The sequence below is a fragment of the Ctenopharyngodon idella genome, chromosome 3 (assembly GCF_019924925.1).
Source record: "Ctenopharyngodon idella isolate HZGC_01 chromosome 3, HZGC01, whole genome shotgun sequence".
Lineage (NCBI taxonomy): Eukaryota > Metazoa > Chordata > Actinopteri > Cypriniformes > Xenocyprididae > Ctenopharyngodon > Ctenopharyngodon idella.
This window is the reverse complement of record NC_067222.1, coordinates 18,751,081-18,771,909: the sequence shown is the minus strand read 5'-3', so window position 1 is coordinate 18,771,909 and position 20,829 is coordinate 18,751,081. Positions and strand designations below refer to the sequence as shown.

General features: G+C 35.8%; 3 protein-coding genes across 6 annotated transcripts in view; 2 read left to right on the top strand and 1 right to left on the bottom strand.

Moving 5' to 3' along the window:
- The window catches only part of LOC127508148 (nuclear factor 7, ovary-like), an 85,495-nt gene that overhangs the window by 16,929 nt on the left and 47,737 nt on the right, over positions 1 to 20,829 (top strand). The window lies entirely within an intron of this gene.
- Positions 84 to 15,094, bottom strand: LOC127508132 (uncharacterized). The gene is made up of 20 exons (XM_051885809.1): positions 14,475 to 15,094; positions 11,957 to 12,283; positions 11,538 to 11,882; positions 11,312 to 11,437; positions 11,167 to 11,196; positions 10,870 to 10,899; positions 10,510 to 10,530; positions 9,505 to 9,528; positions 9,031 to 9,054; positions 8,865 to 8,894; positions 8,343 to 8,366; positions 7,671 to 7,700; positions 7,263 to 7,289; positions 6,887 to 6,916; positions 6,547 to 6,582; positions 5,807 to 5,845; positions 3,768 to 3,806; positions 2,557 to 2,727; positions 2,031 to 2,078; positions 84 to 1,583 (listed from the first exon to the last, which is right to left on the bottom strand). Exons 1-20 carry the CDS (start codon positions 14,518 to 14,520, stop codon positions 1,519 to 1,521), a joined length of 1,512 nt encoding a protein of 503 aa, XP_051741769.1. The 5' UTR covers positions 14,521 to 15,094; the 3' UTR covers positions 84 to 1,518.
- On the top strand, positions 16,588 to 20,717 carry LOC127508179 (SLAM family member 5-like). 2 transcript variants are annotated; one of them, XM_051885912.1, is made up of 4 exons: positions 16,588 to 16,775; positions 17,162 to 17,488; positions 19,091 to 19,387; positions 19,480 to 20,717. In XM_051885912.1, the coding sequence occupies exons 1-4, from the start codon at positions 16,613 to 16,615 to the stop codon at positions 19,593 to 19,595; spliced, it is 903 nt and encodes a 300-aa protein (XP_051741872.1). In that variant the 5' UTR covers positions 16,588 to 16,612; the 3' UTR covers positions 19,596 to 20,717. The 2 variants fall into 2 exon arrangements, with proteins under 2 accessions (XP_051741872.1, XP_051741873.1); XM_051885913.1 differs by having other exon boundaries at positions 17,148 to 17,488.

Sequence of the window (20,829 nt, the reverse complement as noted above, 5' to 3'; positions counted from 1 at the left end):
AACAATAAATTTGAAAATGGCATTGCTGTATAAGCACTTACATGATGAAAAAAGAATACATACAGTAATGGAGATTTTAATTATTTTATCAAAAAAAAAAAAAAAAAAAAAACAGTGTCAGATTAGTTTGACCCCTTTAGACATCTGAGGCTTTGGTAAAAAGTTTATTATACATGGAAATTTTCTATAGCAGAAGAAATCAATGTATAGTTGAACAACCCCAATGAGTTCTTAAGTTAAGATTAAGTTTATGTTGTTCCAAACCTGTGTGAGTTTCTTTCTTCCGAACACAAAAAAGGATCTTTTGAAGAATGTTGGTAACCAGACAGTGAGAGCAGACATTGGGTCTCATTCACATGTACGTACAAATGTGTGCGTGAAATGTGCGTACGAACGATTTTAACAACTGAAACCACACATACACAAAAAACACTTTCTCTGTACAGTCTTATAATCGTGTTAAGACGTTATATTTCATCCTAACACGACTATAATTATATTGAAGTGCGTTGCATTAATTGTATTATACAATCTATATATAAAATAATATAATAAAATTATTAAATAATACAATTTCATTCAATCTGAAATACATTATATACAGTTAAAGAGTAAGAAAAGCTTCGTTATATCTTATTCTCTGAATAACACAGATAATGTCTAATGACAGCTCTGTAATCTGGGTCGGTATGAAAGCGGTTTATTGTGAGAACTGATCACTCATTGCTCGAGGATCAGGAGAGAGCGTGTCGCAAACAGTGGCAAGTTTGACATGGGTGACGAAAGGCTGTAAGGAAAGCGTGCGCGGAAAGCCCTTATATGGACGTGTTTTATGCAAATGACTAACCTCGTGCATGCGACCGCTCATCTAGAACTCTCCAAATTCACTAAAATAAGAACGAGGTTCAGAACAGATTCATGTGCGTACACACGTGTGGTGAACTAGGCTGAGATTTTTCATGAGAAGTTCAGATATGAAATAAACTACGCAATTATATTAGTAAATGAGACCCATTGGCTTTCAGTGTAGGAAAAAAATTATACTATGGAAGTGAATGGCACCCAAAAATAAATTTAAGCCTCATTTTTTTTTTTTTTTTCCCTGTTCTATTGCTACTTGTTTTTACTTGACCAGAAAAAACACCTCCTTGCACTAGTGTTAATGATGTAAAACAGCACATAGAGAGATACTGCTGCGGTAAAACACTTCTTTAAAAATAAGTAATATTTCTGACAATCAAAATCAAAGCTGTGAGAGTCAAATTAGTATTATGTTAAGAGTAACACTTTAAAGGTGAGGTATGTAGTGAAACATTAATAAAATTATACATGCAGTGTTTCCATCAACACATTTCCCTGTTCATCTGAACCCAAAGAAGCTTTTCACACAAGACATTAAGAGCTCAAACACACTGATTCATTTCTCACTTTCACTGGATGATTTGAGCTTCTAAAAGACTGAGCTGAAATGCTGATGATGTCACAGTGATTGACACTGGTGGGCGTGTCTTATCTCTTCTACTGTTCATTCTCTCCATCCTTGTCTATTTGGCTGATAGAAGATGTTTCTTTTCCTGATGATTCTGGAAGGAAACAGAGAAAATCAAAATTTAATAAGAGAGAAATCAAAATGAATGTCAATAATTTACTATCAAATTATCATTAGAAATTAAATGTTCAAAATAATTTAAAAACATATTGTCAACAGCACATTGTTTGGGCACTTGCTCTTTTCTCACAAATGAACATGACATTTATTATATTTCTGTACTCAGGGGTCGTTTACATGACATCATTTTCAACGGAAAACTTTGACCTAGAACATGCAAACTCAAATGCAAAGTTTGCATTGATTTTTTGACACCATTTCTTTCAGTACAATCATTTTTTATTCAGTTATGTTCATTGACTATCTAGCAGCTTGTGTTCAGAGCATTTTTTGAATATAAGAGTGTAAAATGGTGTTTGACATCTGAATGAAGCTACATCACACACATCAGATCAGGATCTTGTTTTAAACAGAATCTCACCTTCTTTCAGCCCTTTCAGATCATTTTGAGGGTCTTTTCCATCTGATCCTGTTTTAACAACAATCACAGAAGAATTAGACAATGAAATTTATTAGAAACGATGGTCACATGAAAACTACAAAGAAAAAAATAGAGGTCTAAAACAATAGTTCTTCTGCAAACTTTCCAGTGGTTTAGTGTTCGTACAAATGATCATTCTGTTTTATTTACGGGTCTGTCAGAAGACAGTCAGGTCCAGTCGGCAGGAGTCTCGGTCTTTAGTAAAAAGCCTTTGTCAAAAAACAAGTAGTGGACTGTAGGCAAACAGGATAGTAGGATTTAAAACCCACTTTCCACTCAACAGCATAGAAAGTTTGATTTCAGTGTGATCAGGTTAATGTGGACAAACAGGCTGTTTTCACCTAACAATTGTAACTATATTTTGTCACATTTCATCACTTTCTCAGTAGCACTAAGTGCTAAGCTTGAATATTATTGAATGAACAAACCCTTCTTACATTAAAACAATTAAAAGACACCTACTCACCATGTGTGTGACCTCCAGCACGTTTAGTACTGGGGTTACGGATCACAAGGCTCCTCCTGCCCTGTCTGTCTATGACAGCCCGATCAGCACCGATCACTCGACTTATGGCAGTCTCTGCAACATAAATGCACCGTTCCCCTTCACCCTTCTCCATCTTTGTGACATCAGCACCTAGAAATGGAGAAATACAAAGAAAAAGACATTAGATCAAGTGTGTGTTTGCATGCGAATGTCAGGGATTGAAATGACCAGGAGATTCAGAGAGATTTACAGGAATATCCTGTCACGTGAGGATCTTGTTCTTCCTCCATGTTCTGTGTGAAGACAGAGACTTCATATGTGAACGTCTGTGCTGCCGCTTCGCACCTGGACTGTGATTATTTTTATCGAAATTGTTTGGATTACTCCATTCCTCACTGCTGATCTCTGAACTGGACTGTTGTCTCTAGCAATCTTTGCTGTCTGTGAGTTTGCCATCGGGCTGCTGCGAGCTCTCTACACTGTTACGTCTCAGATGGGTGAGTTACCGCTCTCTCAGTCGGTTGTGCTGTTCGTTTACTGCTTCTAATTTCTATTGTTTGTCATCATTGTCTACCCTATTAGTGTTATCCTTTTCTTGTTGCACATTGTAAAGCGTCCTTGAGCATTGGAAAGGCGCTATATAAAATGTATTATTATAAATTATCATGCAATATTTATTTTGTTTGACACATGTGTAACCTGGGTGTGCTCTTTGATACCAATCTTTCATTTGAAAGTCACGTTTCTAGCTTCTGTAAAACCGCATTCTTCCATCTTAAAAATATATCTAAACTACGACATATGCTCTCAATGACAAATGCAGAACAGTTAGTTCATGCGTTCATGACCTCAAGGCTAGATTACTGTAACGCTCTACTGGGTGGTTGCCCTGCTCGCTTAATAAACAAACTCCAGCTGGTCCAAAATGCAGCAGCTAGAGTTCTTACTAGAACCTTCCTGTATGACCATATTAGCCCAGTTCTGTCAACACTGCATTGGCTCCCTATTAAACATCATATAGATTTTAAAATCTTGCTGCTTACTTACAAAGCACTAAATGGTTTAGCTCCCCAGTACCTGAGCAAGCTCTTAATGCATTATAGTCCTTTAACAAACCACTTTTTCATTCAACATTAATTGTTGCACAACAAAACACATTTTACACTTGTTGTTTCAGTTGTAATACTCACATATTTCTTGTTCAGAGATCTCCATTTCATTTGTCAAGGCTGCACAGAGAAACAGAGAAATTATAGTGAATTAATAGATGATGTACAAACGACAGTGATATATACAGTGCTATGTAATGATATTAAAAAAAATGATTATAGGCCAATACTTAAGACTGCTCTTTCAACCCTAAAAAATGTAGCTTTTAATTTCTTAAACAACCATGTAGGAATACGTATCATGACCATATTCCAGGATGTCAAAAGAAGATACTGACCAAAAACGGCACCTCTTGATGGAAATAACATCACAACATTTATTTCCAACAAGAGGTGCATCAATGTTTGTTCAAGATCTTGACAATGCAAGAGGTGAGCACTCTGTAAAGTCTCCTCCAGCGCATCCCGAAGACTGTCTCTGTCAGAGATTGAAACCACTACACAAAGATCACTGAAGTGATATTTATCAGTTTAAAATGTACATGAGTTTTGGTCTTCTAACACAGAAACTTCATATTATTGTCTCCATTTTGGTTTGCGGCATTAAAAAAAAAGTTTATCTATAAAAAAGCTCAGGAAAACAGTCACAAATGCAGGTCAGCAACACAACAGTGTAAAAGTTTTAGCTGGGTGATTATCACAAAACCATTAAAACACCACAGCGGTCAAGATTTTAAATATAAATATGTAATTTACTAATATAAACAAATATTATAATGACGACAACACTGTTCTCTACCCTGCACAAATTTAGCAATTTTACCATAGGAATGAATAATTTTAGTATTTTATTGCATTTTCTGTTGAAATTCTCATTTCTGCATCTTATGTATCATTACCGCAATTCATTTTATGTTAATTTATTAAATGTAAAAATAGTAGTTTGATTTTAAATTCACAAAAAGAATATACATTATGTTCTTTCAGGTTTGCCACATCATTTTGAAAAATATGTCAGGTTTCAATAAAATATATTTTAAAAAAAATAAGTTGTACTTTGCAATAGCCATTACGGTAATGAGAGAAATCAGTCAAAATCAAATAAAAATGTTTATTTTAAAATATGGATTTTCATACTTTCAAGTAACTTCACATGACTATTAATAATAAATTTTTTAAACCATGAAGATTGTGTGAAATGTTTTAGCTTTCTAAATGGTGCTGATTTTTTTCAGGCTGTTACGGTAATGAGAACAGCAAAAACATGTTTAATTCCAGTTATCTTTAATAAAAGTATTAAAAGTGAATTAAACGTTTGTCTATGTGATACGACACTAGCAATGACCCACACAGCTTTTCTTGCAGTGTTTTTTGTTGTTGTTTGCAGTCGCACATGTAATTAAAGGGTCTGGAGAGTAAAAGTTTCAGTTTTCTCTTTAACATTTTAAGTCAACAAAATATTTATAATATAAATTTACAAAAACATTTGTACTATATTTCTGCAAACTTATGGGTTTTAACCAAGCAACAAACCTCTTTTTCATTGAACATGTGTTATTCTACAACTAGGGTTGAAACATCACTCAACTTCCATTGGAAGGAATTAAAATTGCTCGCTCTGCTCAGTTCCAGTGAACACACACCGTTAAAGGGATAGTTCACCCAAAAATGAAAATTCTGTCATCGTTTACTCACCCTCAGGTTGCTCCAAACCTGTATGAATTTCTTTGTTCTGTTGAACCAAAAGGAAGATATTTTGAATAAAGTTTGTAAATCGGACGTTTTGGGTCACCATTCACTTCTATAGTTTTTTTTTTTTTCCTATGGAAGTCAATGGTGGCCCAAAGTGGCTTTCTTCAAAATATCTTCCTTTGTTTTCAACAGAACAAAGAAATTCATACAGGTTTGTAATAACCTGAGGGTGAGTAAATGATGACAGAATTTTCATTTTTGGGTGAATTTATTGTGGCGCTGCTCAAACAGTAAAATGGTGCTGTCATCCTGTCTTGCGGTCTGGAGGGAAACATCCCAGGGTCTGGATGCAAACTGTGGTCCGTCATTTGAATATCAGTGGTTTAGTTTGTATGCATTGCACTTGCTGTTTCAGCTGTAATACTTACGTGTTTCTTGTTCAGAGGTTTCTGCTTCACCCATCAAAGCTGCTCATAAAAACAGACAAATTTGATTAAACACTGAGACGATACAGTGTGATTCTTCCTGTGCTTCTAATAAACACTTCATCATCTGCATCATCTTTTATATGTCATGTGTAAATCATTAATGTGAATTAACAATAAACAGTATCAGCGGCTGTTTGACCCAACCTGTTTTATTTAGCTCAACTATTGTTTAAAATTTACTATATTGCTTGCTTAAAATGAAATTAACATTTATTATTAATGTTTAAAAAAATGAACATTTATCAATAAGATTAATAAATAAAAGTTAAATAATACACGTTTCTTAAATTGCTCATTAATAAATGTTCACCTTTTGATTATTATCGTTGCCTCTAGCAATTATGTGTCTGATGTTTAATTTCCAACCTATTTTGGGTTCATTTTAAGTCAGCCATATAGCAAACAATAGTTGAGTTAAATAAAACTGAACAGCATTTAAAACATTTAACCCAACCGCTGAGTCCAAACAGCCCAGTCACTGGGTTTGTCCATATTTGACCCAACGTTTTTAACCCAGCATTTTTCAGAGAGTAGTAAAAAGTGGAGAGACGTGCTTCAAACAGACGTGTACTTTATTGTCTGAAGGATGCGTGCAGCAAACCATCTCCTGAATGACATGTAATGCAGGCGTTCATCAATAGGGAACTCGTTTTACTCTTGCTGTCAGTTGTAATACTTACGCAGCTGCTCTGGTTGTTCAGGTTTCTTGTCTTCACCTGTCACAGAAGCACATAGAAACAGAGAAATGAGGAGATTATGAGTAAATGAACAGATGAAGAATCTGAGAAGATACTGTGTGATTCTTCATGAGCTTCTAATAATCACTTCATCATTTGCATGAGTTTATATTAATGATCAGTAACGATTACAGTATGTGTGAACATTAGTTAAATCCATCACTAGCACGAATTATCAATAAACAATACTTTTCACAGCAATTCATTTAAATATTTTTCACATTAGTTCAGGAAAGTTTCACACCTGTGGCGTCTTAATGTTAAACTCTACTTTGATACTTACACATTTTCTTTACTTTTTCAGCGATCTCGGCTTCATGACGCAGCAGAACGTAGAAACAGAAATGAGAAGATTATTAGTGAATGAACAGTTGAACATGTCAGTAACACTGAGTGATTCATCGTGAGCTTCTAACAATCACATCATGACTTTATATTAATGATCTGTAACAATTACAGTAACGTTGCATGTGATTTAGTCATGAGTATTTAATTAATGTCATGCAGCTCAATACTGGACAATCATACACATCTCTCACAAGCAGAACATGGAGTGAAAAATTATAAATATTGACTGAAAAATCATTCGACATTTGAACTATTCTGCTGTAGCGCAATCAAGCTTATTTTTCTTTCACTGCATCAGTTTTAATACTTACACAGTCGTTCTGAGATCTTCTCTTCATCTGTCCCAGCAGCACACAGACAGAGAAATGAGAAGATTATAGTGAGTGATCAGATGAACATGACAGGAACACTGACACACAGTGCAGATAACACTCAAAATAAGTCAAGACTATGATTTTAGGCCAACCGACACTACATTTCTGCAGTTCTGTGAGCTTCAATAGCACAAACACAGATCTTAATTATTTATTTTAAATCAGCATTTTAGCAACCAGTGACAATTACTGTAATGTTGAATATGATGTAGTCGTCAGTATATTAAAATCATGCAGCTCAATACTGGATAATCACAGAACTTGTGGTAAAAATTATAAATATTGACTCTATTTTATAAAATCCACTGTAGCACAATACAGCTCTGTATCAGCTGGAATACTTACGCAGTTGCTCTAGTTGTTTAGAGATCTCCGCTTCATGTCAGCAGCACATCGAAACAAAAATGAATGAACATGTCAGAAACACTGAGAAGATACTGTGTGATTCTTCATGAGCTTCTAATAATCACTTCATCATCTACATGAGTTTATATTAATGATCAGTAACGATTACAGAAATGTTGTGTGTGTGAACCTTAAAGCATAATGTGAACTAATAATCAATACTTTCCACAGCATTTTGTTTTGAAATTAGTTCAGTGATGATGTGTCACAGGAATTATTGACTATGAAAAATTATTATTCATTTAAACTGTCACATCTGCCTCTATAATCCATCTCATCCTGGACTGCATTTCCCATAACCCATTGCCCAGACTCATTGTGCCTGATTCCCTTCAGGTGTTTCTCTGCCTATACAAGTCCTGTCCTGTCTTGTTTGTGTTCACACTGCATTTCTGAGCTCTCGCTATGATTCCCTGCATAATGTTTTTGATCTTCTGCCTGGTTTCCTAGATTTCAATGTTTGCCTGTGTTTTGGGCTCTTGCTTCCATTATTTGCCCTGTGGTTTTGACCACATTTGGAATACGATTGTGGATTACCCTTAGCTGCATTTCCTCAGCACTCGTCTCAGAGCAGTTTGTAAAATAAACTGTTGTATCAGCTGTGAAACTTACACATTTCTTTTTTACAGTCCCCGGCTTCATGTCACAGCAGCACATAGAAACAGAAATAAGGAGATTATTAGTGAGCGATCAGATGATTCTTCATGAGCTTCTAATAATCACTTCATAATCTGCATGACTTTTTATTAATGATCAGTAACAATTACAGTAATGTTGTGTGTGTCAACAATAGTTAATTCCATAATTAATGTGTAATTAATGTAAACACTACAAATGACTAATGCTCGACCCCTAATAACACAAACAGACATAAACTCTTAATGATCTTAATGAAGCTGTTGTAACAATAACAACAGTAACAATTACTGTAATGTTGTATATATTTTATGTGATTCAGTTATCAGTATATTAATATCATGCAGCTCAATACTAGACAATCACACACTTCATTAATTACTGTACAGGCAGAAAATATGGTTTAAAAATAAGAAATATTGCCTATGAAAACTATCTTGTACATTTAAACTGTACTGTAGCACAATAAAGCTCACTTTTATCAGCTGTAATACTTACACATTTTCTTTAGTTTTTCAGAGATCTTTGCTTCATGTCGCAGCAGCACAAAGAAATAGAAATGAGATTATAAGTGAATGAACAGATGAATATATTATATATACAGAATTAACAGCTTATATATTTAAAATCTAACATAGCACAATAAAGCTCATACAATACTTACTTTTTTCTTTTTCACAGCCCTCCGCTTCATGTCACAGCAGCACATAGAAACAGAAATGAGGAGATTGAGTGAACGAACAGATGAAGAAACACTAAGAAGATACTGTATGATAATCTGCATGACTTTATCTTAATGGTCTGTAACACTTACAGTCATGTTGTGTGTGTTAAAGTCACCATGAAATCAAAACTGACCATTTTTAAGCAATATTGCAGTGTATATTTTATATCTGCAGTCAAATGCTCCGTACAAACATAATCCTCTTACGTGATCATTATATGAATTATTCACTTGTTCCTTTTTTTATATTTTTTAATTTTGTTTTATATATTCCAAACTACTGTTCAAAATGTGTAATGCACTAGACACACAGACATGCAAAAAAAAAAAAAAAAAAAAAATGGTTTTCATAGTACATTTATGAACTATTGTTTCACAATAAAACTCTTTTGCTGCACCAGTTTTAACACTTACCCAGTTCTTTTTCATTGATCTCGGCTTCATGTTAGAGCAGCACATAGAAACAGAAATGAGGAGATTATGAATGAACAGATGAAAAACTGAGAAGATACTGTGTGATTCTTCATGAGCTTCTAACAATCGCTTCATCATCTGAATGACTTTATATTAATGATCAGTGAAAATTAGGCTACACTAATTTTGTATGCGTGACCATCAGTTAAGTCCATCAACGTGATTTAACAAAATTTAAAGCCAAGTCAGAGCCAGCAGGAATGTCCACAAAGTCACAAAGTGGAACCAGGGAGGCTCAGGCAGGTCTGGAGTCCTGGCAGAAAACCAGGGCGGGACTGGAGGGACAAACCAGGGGGGCTCCGGCCAGTGTGGAGTCCTAGCTGAGGGCCAGGGCGGTGCCGGAGGGAAAAACCAGGCAGGCTCCAGCAGGTCTAGAGTCTAGAGGTCTAGAGCAGGCAGCATGGGCAGAGCCGGCAGGGCAGACATCAAGGGTGGAGCCTGCTCGACAGGCATCAAGGGCAGAGCCTGCTTGACAGGCCTTTTGACGTCAGACCTGCCAAGCCAGAGACTGTTCACATCATGCTTGCCAAGCCTGAGCTTCTTTACATGATGCTTACCAAGACTGAGCTTCTTCACATCATGGCCGCCACGTCAGAGCCCTCTGCCAAGATCCCTCTGTCCCTCCCCCAAGACTGCCTCCGCTCCACCACCCTCCTGAACTTTTGAGGTTGGGTTTTGGTTCGTTTGGGTTTATGTTTATGTTTGCTGTCACAGTCATGTTTCCCGTGTTGTCATGTGATCCCCTTGTCATCATGTGATCATTTATTGTGCTTCCCTTGTTTGTGTCATGGTGTGTTTGTGTTCACAGGTTTATCTTGTTGAGTCATTAGTCTTCTGTTCTTCAAGGTTGCCTCCAGTGGACTGTTGTTACAGTCATGTTTTTATATTAAACTTTACTTTTAAACAATAACAGTTTTCTCTTGCTGTATCAATTTTAATACTTACACAATTGTTTAGAGAGCTTCGCTTCATGTCACAGCAGCACATAGAAACAGAAAAGAGGAGATTAGAAATGAGTGATCAGGTGAACATGACAGAAATTGCAGGTTTATATCTTAGAATGTCAAAGATGAGATTTTAAACTTACAATTTTGAGAAAAAAAAAAGTATTTTTTTCCTCAGAATTTGATTGGATTTATATCTCATAATTCTGAGAAGATATAAACTCACAATTGCAAGGAAAAAGTCAGATTTGTGAGTTTTTAATCGGGCAATTCTGACTTTATAATCATATTATGTTTTTAAACTATGCTGTAGCACAATTAAGCTAAATGTTCCTTCTGTTGTATCAGCTGTAATACTTACACAATTGCTCTAGTTGTTTGGAGATCTTCGCTTCATGTCACAGCAGCACATAAAAAACAGAAATGAGATTATATGTGAGTTTGTAGTAAATTCAGCATTTAAAACAAAGCAATTCAGTCGTGAGTAAATTAATGTCATGCAGTTCAGTACTGGATAATCACACACTTCATTACTGCACTAAATCAAACACAAGCAGAACTTGTGGAGAAAATGATAAATATTGACTATGACAAATCGTTTTATACATTTAAAATCCACTGTAGCACAATACAGCTCTGTATCAGCTGGAATACTTACGCAGTTGCTCTAGTTGTTTAGAGAACTTCGCTTCATGTCAGCAGCACATCGAAACAAAAATGAATGAACATGTCAGAAACACTGAGAAAATACTGTGCGATTCTTAGTGATTCTTCATCATCTGCATGACTTTTGTATGACTTACATATACGTTTTTTGTCTTCAGAATCACTGGGTCGACAATAAATCCCAACACCAGCAGCTGCAGCGGCAGCCACCAGCAGCAGAACAACACATATCCCTGCTACAGCGCCTGGAGAAATACCTGGTACTGTAATGATACAGACAAACCTGAATTATCTAACTGATTATCTAAAGTATTAGTAGACGCTAGTGTTTTATTGTTGCACTGAAGGAATACATCAACTCACCAGAGACAGTAACAGTGAATCTTTTGAATAAAATCCTTCTGTCACTGATGATCTTTAGTCTAAATTCTCCAGCATGTTCAGTTTCAATGTCACTGATGGTCAGAGATCCAGTCCTGCTGTCCATCTTCAGTCTGTCTCTGAATCTCCCATCGTCACCATCATAGTATGAGGTCCGATTGTTATCTGTATCACCTTTAGCGATGAGATATCCTTCAGCTCCAAATCTCCAAAGTATCAGATCATGTTTCTGTAGGTCAGTATCAGTGTGTAGGGTCTCAGAGTTTCCCTTTGTGGCTAACAATGCCTTTATTTCATCTTTATTTTCAACAGACTTGAGTGGAGATTCTGCAAAAATAATATCTCAATCTCATAACCGTTGGTTATTTCAGCTTGCATATTCTCAGATTTAATTTACTCACCTTTCACAATAACTTTGAATGTCTTGGATTTGGTCCCTACACTGCTGATACTCTCTACTTTATATTCTCCAGAGTGTTTGATTCTGATATTCCAGATGGTGAGAAATCCAGTTTGATCCAGATTAATTCTGCCACTAAACATCATCATCAACTTCACATCACTATATTCAACTTTTCCAGTTGCTCTGTTGATTGTTGCTATGCTATTATCATTAACTTTCCACTCTGTTAGACCATCTTTCTGCGTTTCAATAAAATCAGTCTGTAGAGTAAGAGATTCTCCCTCGATCACCGTCTTCACTTCATCTGGATCAACATCAAACACACCTGCAGAACAAACGGAAACATGTAACATTTATTCATTCACCATATGCTTTACCTTTTACCAAAAATAAACAATTGCCAGAAAAAAAAATGTTAAAGGGATAGTTCACCCAAAAGTGAAAATTCTCTCATCATTTACTTAACTTTTATGTTGTTCCAAACCTGTATGAGCTTGTTCTGTTGATCACAGAAGAAGATATTTTGAAGAATACTGGTAACCAAACGTTGGCCACAGTCAATGGCCAACGTTTGGTTACCAGCATTCTTCAAATTATCTTCTTTTAATTCAACGGAATAAATTTTATAATTTTCTGTCTTGTTTTGAAAGGAATTTAATACTTGTATTCAGAAAGAATGTGTTAAATTCATAAAGTGATAGTAAAGACTTATATTGTCAGAAAATATTTTTATTTTGAATAGATTTTGTTCTTTTAAACTTTATTCATCTTTGAATCCTAAAAAAAAGTAACAGGTTCCAATAAAATATTAAGCAGCACAACTGTTTCTGAAATTGATAATAAATCATCATATTAGAATAATTTCTGAAGGATTATGTGAAACTGAAGACTGGAGTAATGATGCTAAAAATTCAGATTTTCACCACAGAAATAACTTATATTTTAAAATACATTAAAATAGAAAACAGTTATTTTAAGTTGTAATAATATTTCACAATATTACTTTTATCAAATAATGCAGGCTTGATGAGCATAAGAGACTTCTTTTAAAAATATTACAAACAGTAATGTGTCCAATAGCATATAAATGTAGAGTAATGTATAGCATGTGTCCACATGTCTCACTAACAAGAAACTTAGATCTAACCAGTACAACAGGTTGAGCGCTGCAATAGAAGTTTGATAATGTTCGTTTGAACTATGGTTTCGGGAAACACAGAATCGCTGAGCTATGTTTGAACTTTGGGAAACACATCCCTGTTTGTATAGTAGAGAGAGGAGCTCTGTTTGTTAACCAGGAAAACTTGCTTAATTCAGCTAATTTGGCAATCACTGATTCTAATTTCCCAGATCAATAACTCATGAGCTAAACGTTTAAAAATCAATCATAGCAGACAACGAGCTACAACCTAATTTTCCTGAAATGGGATCCATGATAGCACATAAATCTCTGAGATGTCTATTTGATGTGCGTGTTTACATCTGGAAGACAGAGTGTTTGCTCATCTGCAATACGTCTATAGGACGTTTCCTATCAGATGTTTGTAAACAGCAGATTCTTTCCAGATGAAGTGATTTTTAATAGACAGATATACAAGTGCAAAACCCGAAAAAAATAGTCAACTTTAATGTTACACACTGTAGTGTCACCAAATTCAGTTTACACATCAATGGTCTCCTATTGGTTTTTGCATATTTTTATTAGTTTTTATTATGAAAAATATTCAATATATTCACTGTTATGCAGTGTAATGCCATCAAATCCAGTCCACACAGCATCGCTGTCCAGCTGGTTATACTACAAAACTTAATTTGAAAAAAATAAAAGGTGTTTTTGCATTATTTTTATTTAGAATTTGTAATTTATTTAATTTTTAAATGCAATCAGTTACTTCACTGTAACACACTGTAAGTGTTGTACATCAGGATGTGTGGACTGAATTTGGTGAATGTGTTACAGTTATGTTATTAAATATTTTTCATAATAAAAACTAATACAAAATATGTTCAAACTAAATGATGTAGTATAATAAGTAGGAGACCTCATGTGTAAGCTGGATTTAGTGGCACTTGACTATTTTTTTAGTAACGTTTTTCGGGATTTGGACTTTGCAGACGGTTCCTCGGGACTTGTCTCTCAGTCGCTCGTGCATTGCAGAGGAAGGCTCGTTATGAAATTAGATTGCAGCTCATTGTCTGCGATTAAAAAGTGGTGTTATTTGTGTAGTAACAACGTTTAACTCACGCGTTATTGATCCGGGAAATTCGAATCTGTGAATCTGTTGCCAACTTTACTAAACTAGTTTCCTTTAAAGCAGAACATCGGAGGATAGTTCCTTTAAAATTCTCCTGTATGTTTTAAAGGAATGAGTCGAGCACATCATCGATCATGTAGGTAATGCGTACTTCAAATGCAAAGGCTTGTCATGTACCACTACTAAGTGCATTAGAAGACAGCACACCTGACAGGGACAAAGTGAAACCGAAAGCATTAAAATCAGAATTCAAACACTTACCCTCTATGACGAAGAAACACACAAACATAGAAAACGCGTTCTTCATGTTGTTGTGAAGTTGAGTTAAATAAGGACGATTGTGTCTGTGTTGAAGAAGCGTCTCGCTGTCTACTTGGACGTGTTTTGAGTCTTTGAGATTTCTGGACCGCGCCCATCGCCGAAATCCCGTATTGCGCCTGCGCAATCGTTCCGTTAACTGGGCCGCCTTAAATGTTAGTTTGGGGAAGAGCTGGGAATGTTCTGTATGCGCGAGTCCGATATTATTGATGCGGCACCAGTTATGTTAACATTGATGTTTACACCAGCTGCAGCGCGGCACGTTTCAGAAGCGTCGCCGCGCGCTTCACTAAAGATAGGCGCCAAGTCTCTTTTTGACGGACGCCGCGTCCGGAACAAAACCTCACATAACTGAAAATACAAGCCTGATTTACTCTAATGTTTACAAATAAAAATGTAAACATATGGCTTTAAAGTACATCTAAAATACTAGGAGTCAGAGTCTGGCAGAAACACTGATGCGTTTTATTGAAGTTGATCAGAAGCTGATTAGCATAAAAAGTAGTGTTACTTCATGAAATGTTAAACTATTTCGTTAATTTTTAAAGCTATGTTTAGAGAAAATGCACACCGTTTAGTTAAATGTGTTTATTTCTACTCCAAAAACAGAAAGTCTCTTATCTTATTACGCTCAAAGACAAAAGGAAAATTGTGTTACATACATTTGTATACAACTGTACATATTTGACCCAATTTGCCTATAACAGTTGACAGATTTTTCTGCATTTTCAGAATTAATATATAATGAAAATATTGAAATTTAAAGTGTGTTTCATGAAAATAAAAAAAGTTCAACAGATTCATTTAATTCCTACTTTTTGTATTCTTTCTCTATGTGAGATGTTCACACAATTCTGGAATGGGTCATATATTTGTTCTTTAAGTTGTGTTTGTTTTGTTTTGTACTTTCTTTCTGTATATTAGTGTGCTTGTTTCATTTGTCTGTATTACTTTTCTTGCTCAAATTTGTTCTTTAGTTTGTATTTGGTTTGTTTTGCTTGTGTGTTTTTTTTTTTTTGTTTTTTTTTTCACGTTGCTTAACCTAGTTTCAGTTCATCTTTGGTTTATCTGTATTTCTTTTGCTTTGTTTAAATTTGCTGTTTAGTCTGCATTTCTTTTGCTTGTATTTGAAAGTGGTGTGAACATCCATCTCCATTTGATATTAGTTTTTGAACCTCATCGCAGATGTTTTGTTTTTTATTTTCTGGTTTAATACCAAACTATCTACATTTGGTCTGTTGTTGTTATTATTATCAGTACTATTTTTGTTTTGTTTATTTGGAGACTATCTCGTCTTTTGTTGCAGGAGCGAGGCTTCAGACAGGCCCTTGTGTGCGGTGATGGGACTCTGTCACATAGTGCAGTGTGTGTGTGTGTGTGTGTGTGTGTGTGTGTTGTGGTCAGATTGTGATATAGGAGCCTATAGCGCTCATTAAACTAGCTGACCTCCACTAGCAAGCCTCGTCTCCTCTTCATGTTTTCTAATGTCTTCCGTTTGTATATTCTAACTCAGTACAGTCTTTTAATGTTTTGAAGATTAATGCTTGATTGTCAAAATAATAAAGCTTTTGTACTTTTGGTATCTACGTCTCTGTCCTTCCTTTCGACACCACGCTCCTGTGTGCCCTTTGAATGTGGTTAATTCATAAGTATTAATATTTCCCTGGTTAACAGGGTGGCTTAGTCAGCTATATTTAGTGTTCTCTTTACGATCATTTCCCCGCTACATATAGTTAAGGTACTACATGTAACAAAATTTCTCTAGTAAATACTATATTGTTTTTGAACCATACTATGGTAAGGTTACCACAGTAACTTGAATGAATTTGTTGTGTTAATTTTATAGATGTTGTGGTAAATCTACTATAGTAATAGTAATAATATAATAATAATAATAATAATAATAGTAATAATATACTCCAATGTATTTTTTCATGTGTACACTCTTCAGTTGTTCTCATATCTTATATAGCATGTGTTTTGTCATTTCCTATTACAACTCTAAAAAGGGAAACGACACCAATAAAAGTCATGCTTTGAGGTTTCATGGGTTTAACTCGACACAAACACTCGGTGCGCTCATGGGAGTTTATTCTGACTTCATACAACTTTTGTTCTCATTTAATTACAAAAATTGTGGGATTTTAAGAGTATTCAGGAGATTCATGACTGGAAACGTCAGCGAACTTTTGAGGAAAATGCTTCTCCTGTTTGCTTTGCTCTGTTGTTCGTGGAATCCCGTTGGTAAGCATCTATATTGTGGCTTCAGATTTTGACATCTCCTCTAAGCAACATACTCTTTTATTAGCTAAAAACATATCAGTTATATAGATGCCTTTGTAAATGTCTTTTGTTGTCATTATTATCTAATTAAAAAAAAAAAAATGTTGTGGCAGAGTCAGTATTTACACCTAACACCTGACCTAAACATGGTAATAGATATTGCAAGGAAAAATTGTGATTTGTATCCTTGTGGGAACACATTTGATTCTATATAGACAACTTTCATCTTTATTAAATCTACTTTTGTAGACATTTAATCCGTGTTTGTGTTTAAATTAAAGTTAGTAGTGGATAGTGCTCTCTTTTCTCAGGTATTTTTCATTTGTCTATAAGTTTTTGTTTTGCAGGAGTGTTTGGTGATATAGACGCAGTGAAGTCAGTGTCAGTGATGGAGGGAGATTCAGTCCTTCTAAAGCCTGGTGTTGCTGAACTACCGAGAAATAAGATACTGTGGAGGTTTGGAGATCAACGTGCTCTCATAGCTCTCATAGATGCCGGTCAGATCTCATTATTTGATGGTCCTGATGGGATATTCACAGACAGACTGAAGCTGGATCATCAGACTGGATCTCTGACCATCAACAACAGCAGAACCTCAGACTCTGGACCTTATGAAGTAAACGTCAAGGGAGGGGCAGGAGACCAAGTCAGGGAATTTAATCTTACCGTCTATTGTGAGTAACTGGTCAATTTCAAACTCTTTTACTGATACAAAATCACAATATTTGTTCATTTTTATAGCATTGGTCTCAGGATGTTCACCCACTGTACTTGTTAGTATATATAACAATTTCTAGAACTGAAACATCTGTCAGATGTTTCAGTTCAAGAAACTTAATTCTCCTCACGCTCATGCTGAGTCATATGCATACATGGGTTTTCAATTTTCGCCTGAATGGAATGAATTTCTGCCTTTTTAATTTTCTGAAAAATCTACTTTTTAAAACGTTTTAACTTTTTTAAACCTCTCCAGGAGTAATGCAGAGGACACTACTAACCACTGTTATCTGAGGAGTTAGAAAACCCCAGACAGCACCACCTGCTGGAAAAATATTTACGTTTGTCAGTTTTAACTTCTGAATAATTTTGGCCTTTTTTAGATTCTTTAGAACAGACAAGCTGTGTCCCAATTCAAAGGCTGCATCCTTCATAGGCCACAAACATTGAACCGAGCGATTAAATGGGACGGTCTAGCCTATGGAGGACTGTTCTTGTGGCCTAGCAAATGTGACAGCTGCCATTGATGAGCTGCAGTAACATTTGTACTGGACATTTTTAAAATTTATATTCAACTGCCTAAAATCAAAACAGGGTTCAAAGCCTCTCACCTTAGTCTATTTATGTGATGTACACAAATCATATCTTGGTAAAATACATTATTTGAGTAAGTAGAACCTAATATTTAAATGTAAAAGTCCCAGACAGCAACATAGTGTCAGCCTAGATCCAGCCCACATCCGGATTCCACACGTACCGGATGTGGGCTGGATCTGGGCCAACACTATTGAGTCAAATCAAGTCAATTCACCTTTATTTATATAGCGCTTTTTACAATGCAGATTGTGTCAAAGCAGCTTTACAGTGATAACTGGTTTATAATTTTGGCTGCACAGCAGCTCTTAAAGAAAATGCTGTCAATGTAGGCAGATCAAAGCACTGTTGAATATCAAATGTCAAATGTCAAGTGTCCCCAACTAAGCAAGCCAAAGGCGACAGCAGCAAGGAACCCAAACTCCAACAGATGACATCAGGTGGCAAATAGGTGTTAAAATGGAGAAAAAAACCCTTGGGAGAAACCAGGCTTAGTCGGGGGGCCAGTTCTCCTCTGGCCAACAGTGCTTTGTTACGATTCAGGCAGCTAACATAAGCCTGATAGGATCGCAACATTCAAAGTATTTATTATAGTTCAATCCAGTTCATTGACACCGACACACTGCTGTCTAGGGTGTAATCTGGAAATTTCTCTCAAAAAAAATTGGCGTGCAATGAATTCTGAGATAGGCGAGGTCACAAAGGATCCATCTGTTGTATCCTTCATTACCAGTGAAATGCATTTGAAGGAGCCTTCAAACAGGAACAGACTTCATTGTGCCACAGTGACGCAATTGGCCTTCAAATGTGGCCTTTGAAGGACGCAGCCTCTGAATTGGGACGCAGCTAGAAGTGTCAAATGAAACCCAGTGGTTTGAGTCATTTTTTTAATTAGTGTTTAGCCTGTATTTTACAAAATACATTGGTGTATTAGCCAAAATTGATTATGTCTGTTTATTCTCCAGCCCGTCTGCCTGTTCCTGCCATCACCAGAGACTCCTCACAGTGTTCATCATCATCATCATCATCATCAAACTGTTCCCTGGTGTGTTCAGCTGTGAATGTGAACCATGTGGCTCTCTCCTGGTACAAAGGAAACAGTTTATTGTCCAGCATCAGTGTGTCTGATCTCAGAAGCAGCATCTCTTTACATCTGGAGGTGGAAAATCAGGATAAAAACACCTACAGCTGTGTGCTGAACAATCCCATCAGCAACCAGACCAAACATCTGGACATCAATCAACTCTGTCAACCATGTCCAGGTATGTCAGTGTTGATATTAGCGTTTGTTTTGCAACTACTTTAGTATAAATTCCAGTATTAAAAAATCTGAAGTCCTCATTTTTTCCTTTAGAAATCTACAGTTGTGGTTTTACTGAACCTGTGACCCGATTGGTCATCACTGCTCTGGTGGGCGTGGCTGCTGTTGCTTTTGTGGTTTATGACATCAGATCCAGAGATGCAAAGTAGCAGAGGAGAGAACAGACCTCGATGATAAATCATACTGTAAAATCTGAAGAATAAAGTTTCTATTTCATTTGATACATATGCTTCATAATCAACATATTTTAGTCACATTATTCAAGCATTTAATAATTTAATAGCATTTTAGAAATGCTTCAGCTTCATTTAACAATTGCTTACGTTTTTATTAGAAAAGCACATATTTAAAATACATATTAGAAAAGACCAAACATTTTAAGAGGCACATTTCTGGGTAAAGCACATGGGTCTGTGCCTCCATAGATCCCTTCCAATGCCTCGAGCCCCAGGATGTCCAAAGCTTTCCCTTCCTTGCAGTCAGAGGAGGAGCAGAACTGGTACCTCCAACAGTCTTATTTGCTTCTCTTTTTCATGCTGCAACCCTCCGCTTTGTGACACTTGCACAGCAAAATCCCCAGAGTTAAATCAACTCTGCTCAGAGAACATATGGTCCCTCTCTACACAGAGTTAAAATAACACTGAAGCAGAGTTAAAGTTAATGAGATAATATACTTTTTGTGGAGTTGTTTATTCAGATCTTGAGATATTTAATGTCTTTTATCTTCAGTTGATTACATCTAAGGCTGTGGCTGGAAGTCATTTGTAGTTATTGTGTTTCTCTTCAGTGATTCTGCTTGTTAACAGCAGGTGTTCATCACTAATGCTCAATCATAACTTAATTAATCACTTAATTATCTCATTACCTTTAACTCTGCTTCAGTGTTACTTTAACACTATATAGAGAGGGACCATATGTAATCTGAGCAGAGTTGATTTAACTCTGGGGATTTTGCTGTGTGCAATGTTCCCCCCACTTATTTCTGGTTTCATTGGACGATTTTAAAAGGATTTTAAAGGACTTGGAGACAGAAACATCGAGCTGAAGTTGTTTTGACTAGTTATGTATTGATATTCTTTCTCATTTAATATTTTATCGATTTAATTTGCTTGTGTGTGTATGTATGTATGTATGTATGTATGGATGTTATCTGTTAGTTGTTAAACCCACGTGAGTTGTGTTACAGTCAATCTTGGCCAGGAAACTCTTGCAAAAGAGATTTTTAATCTAAATGTGCTTTTCCTGGTAAAATAAAGGTTATAATAATAGTGTTTGCATGTTTCTCGACAATTACAAATAAGCCACAATAAGCTCATGGAGAGAACTTGTCAGTTATCTTGATGGATGACGCAGAGGAAACTCTAACCAATAAGAGGACAGTTG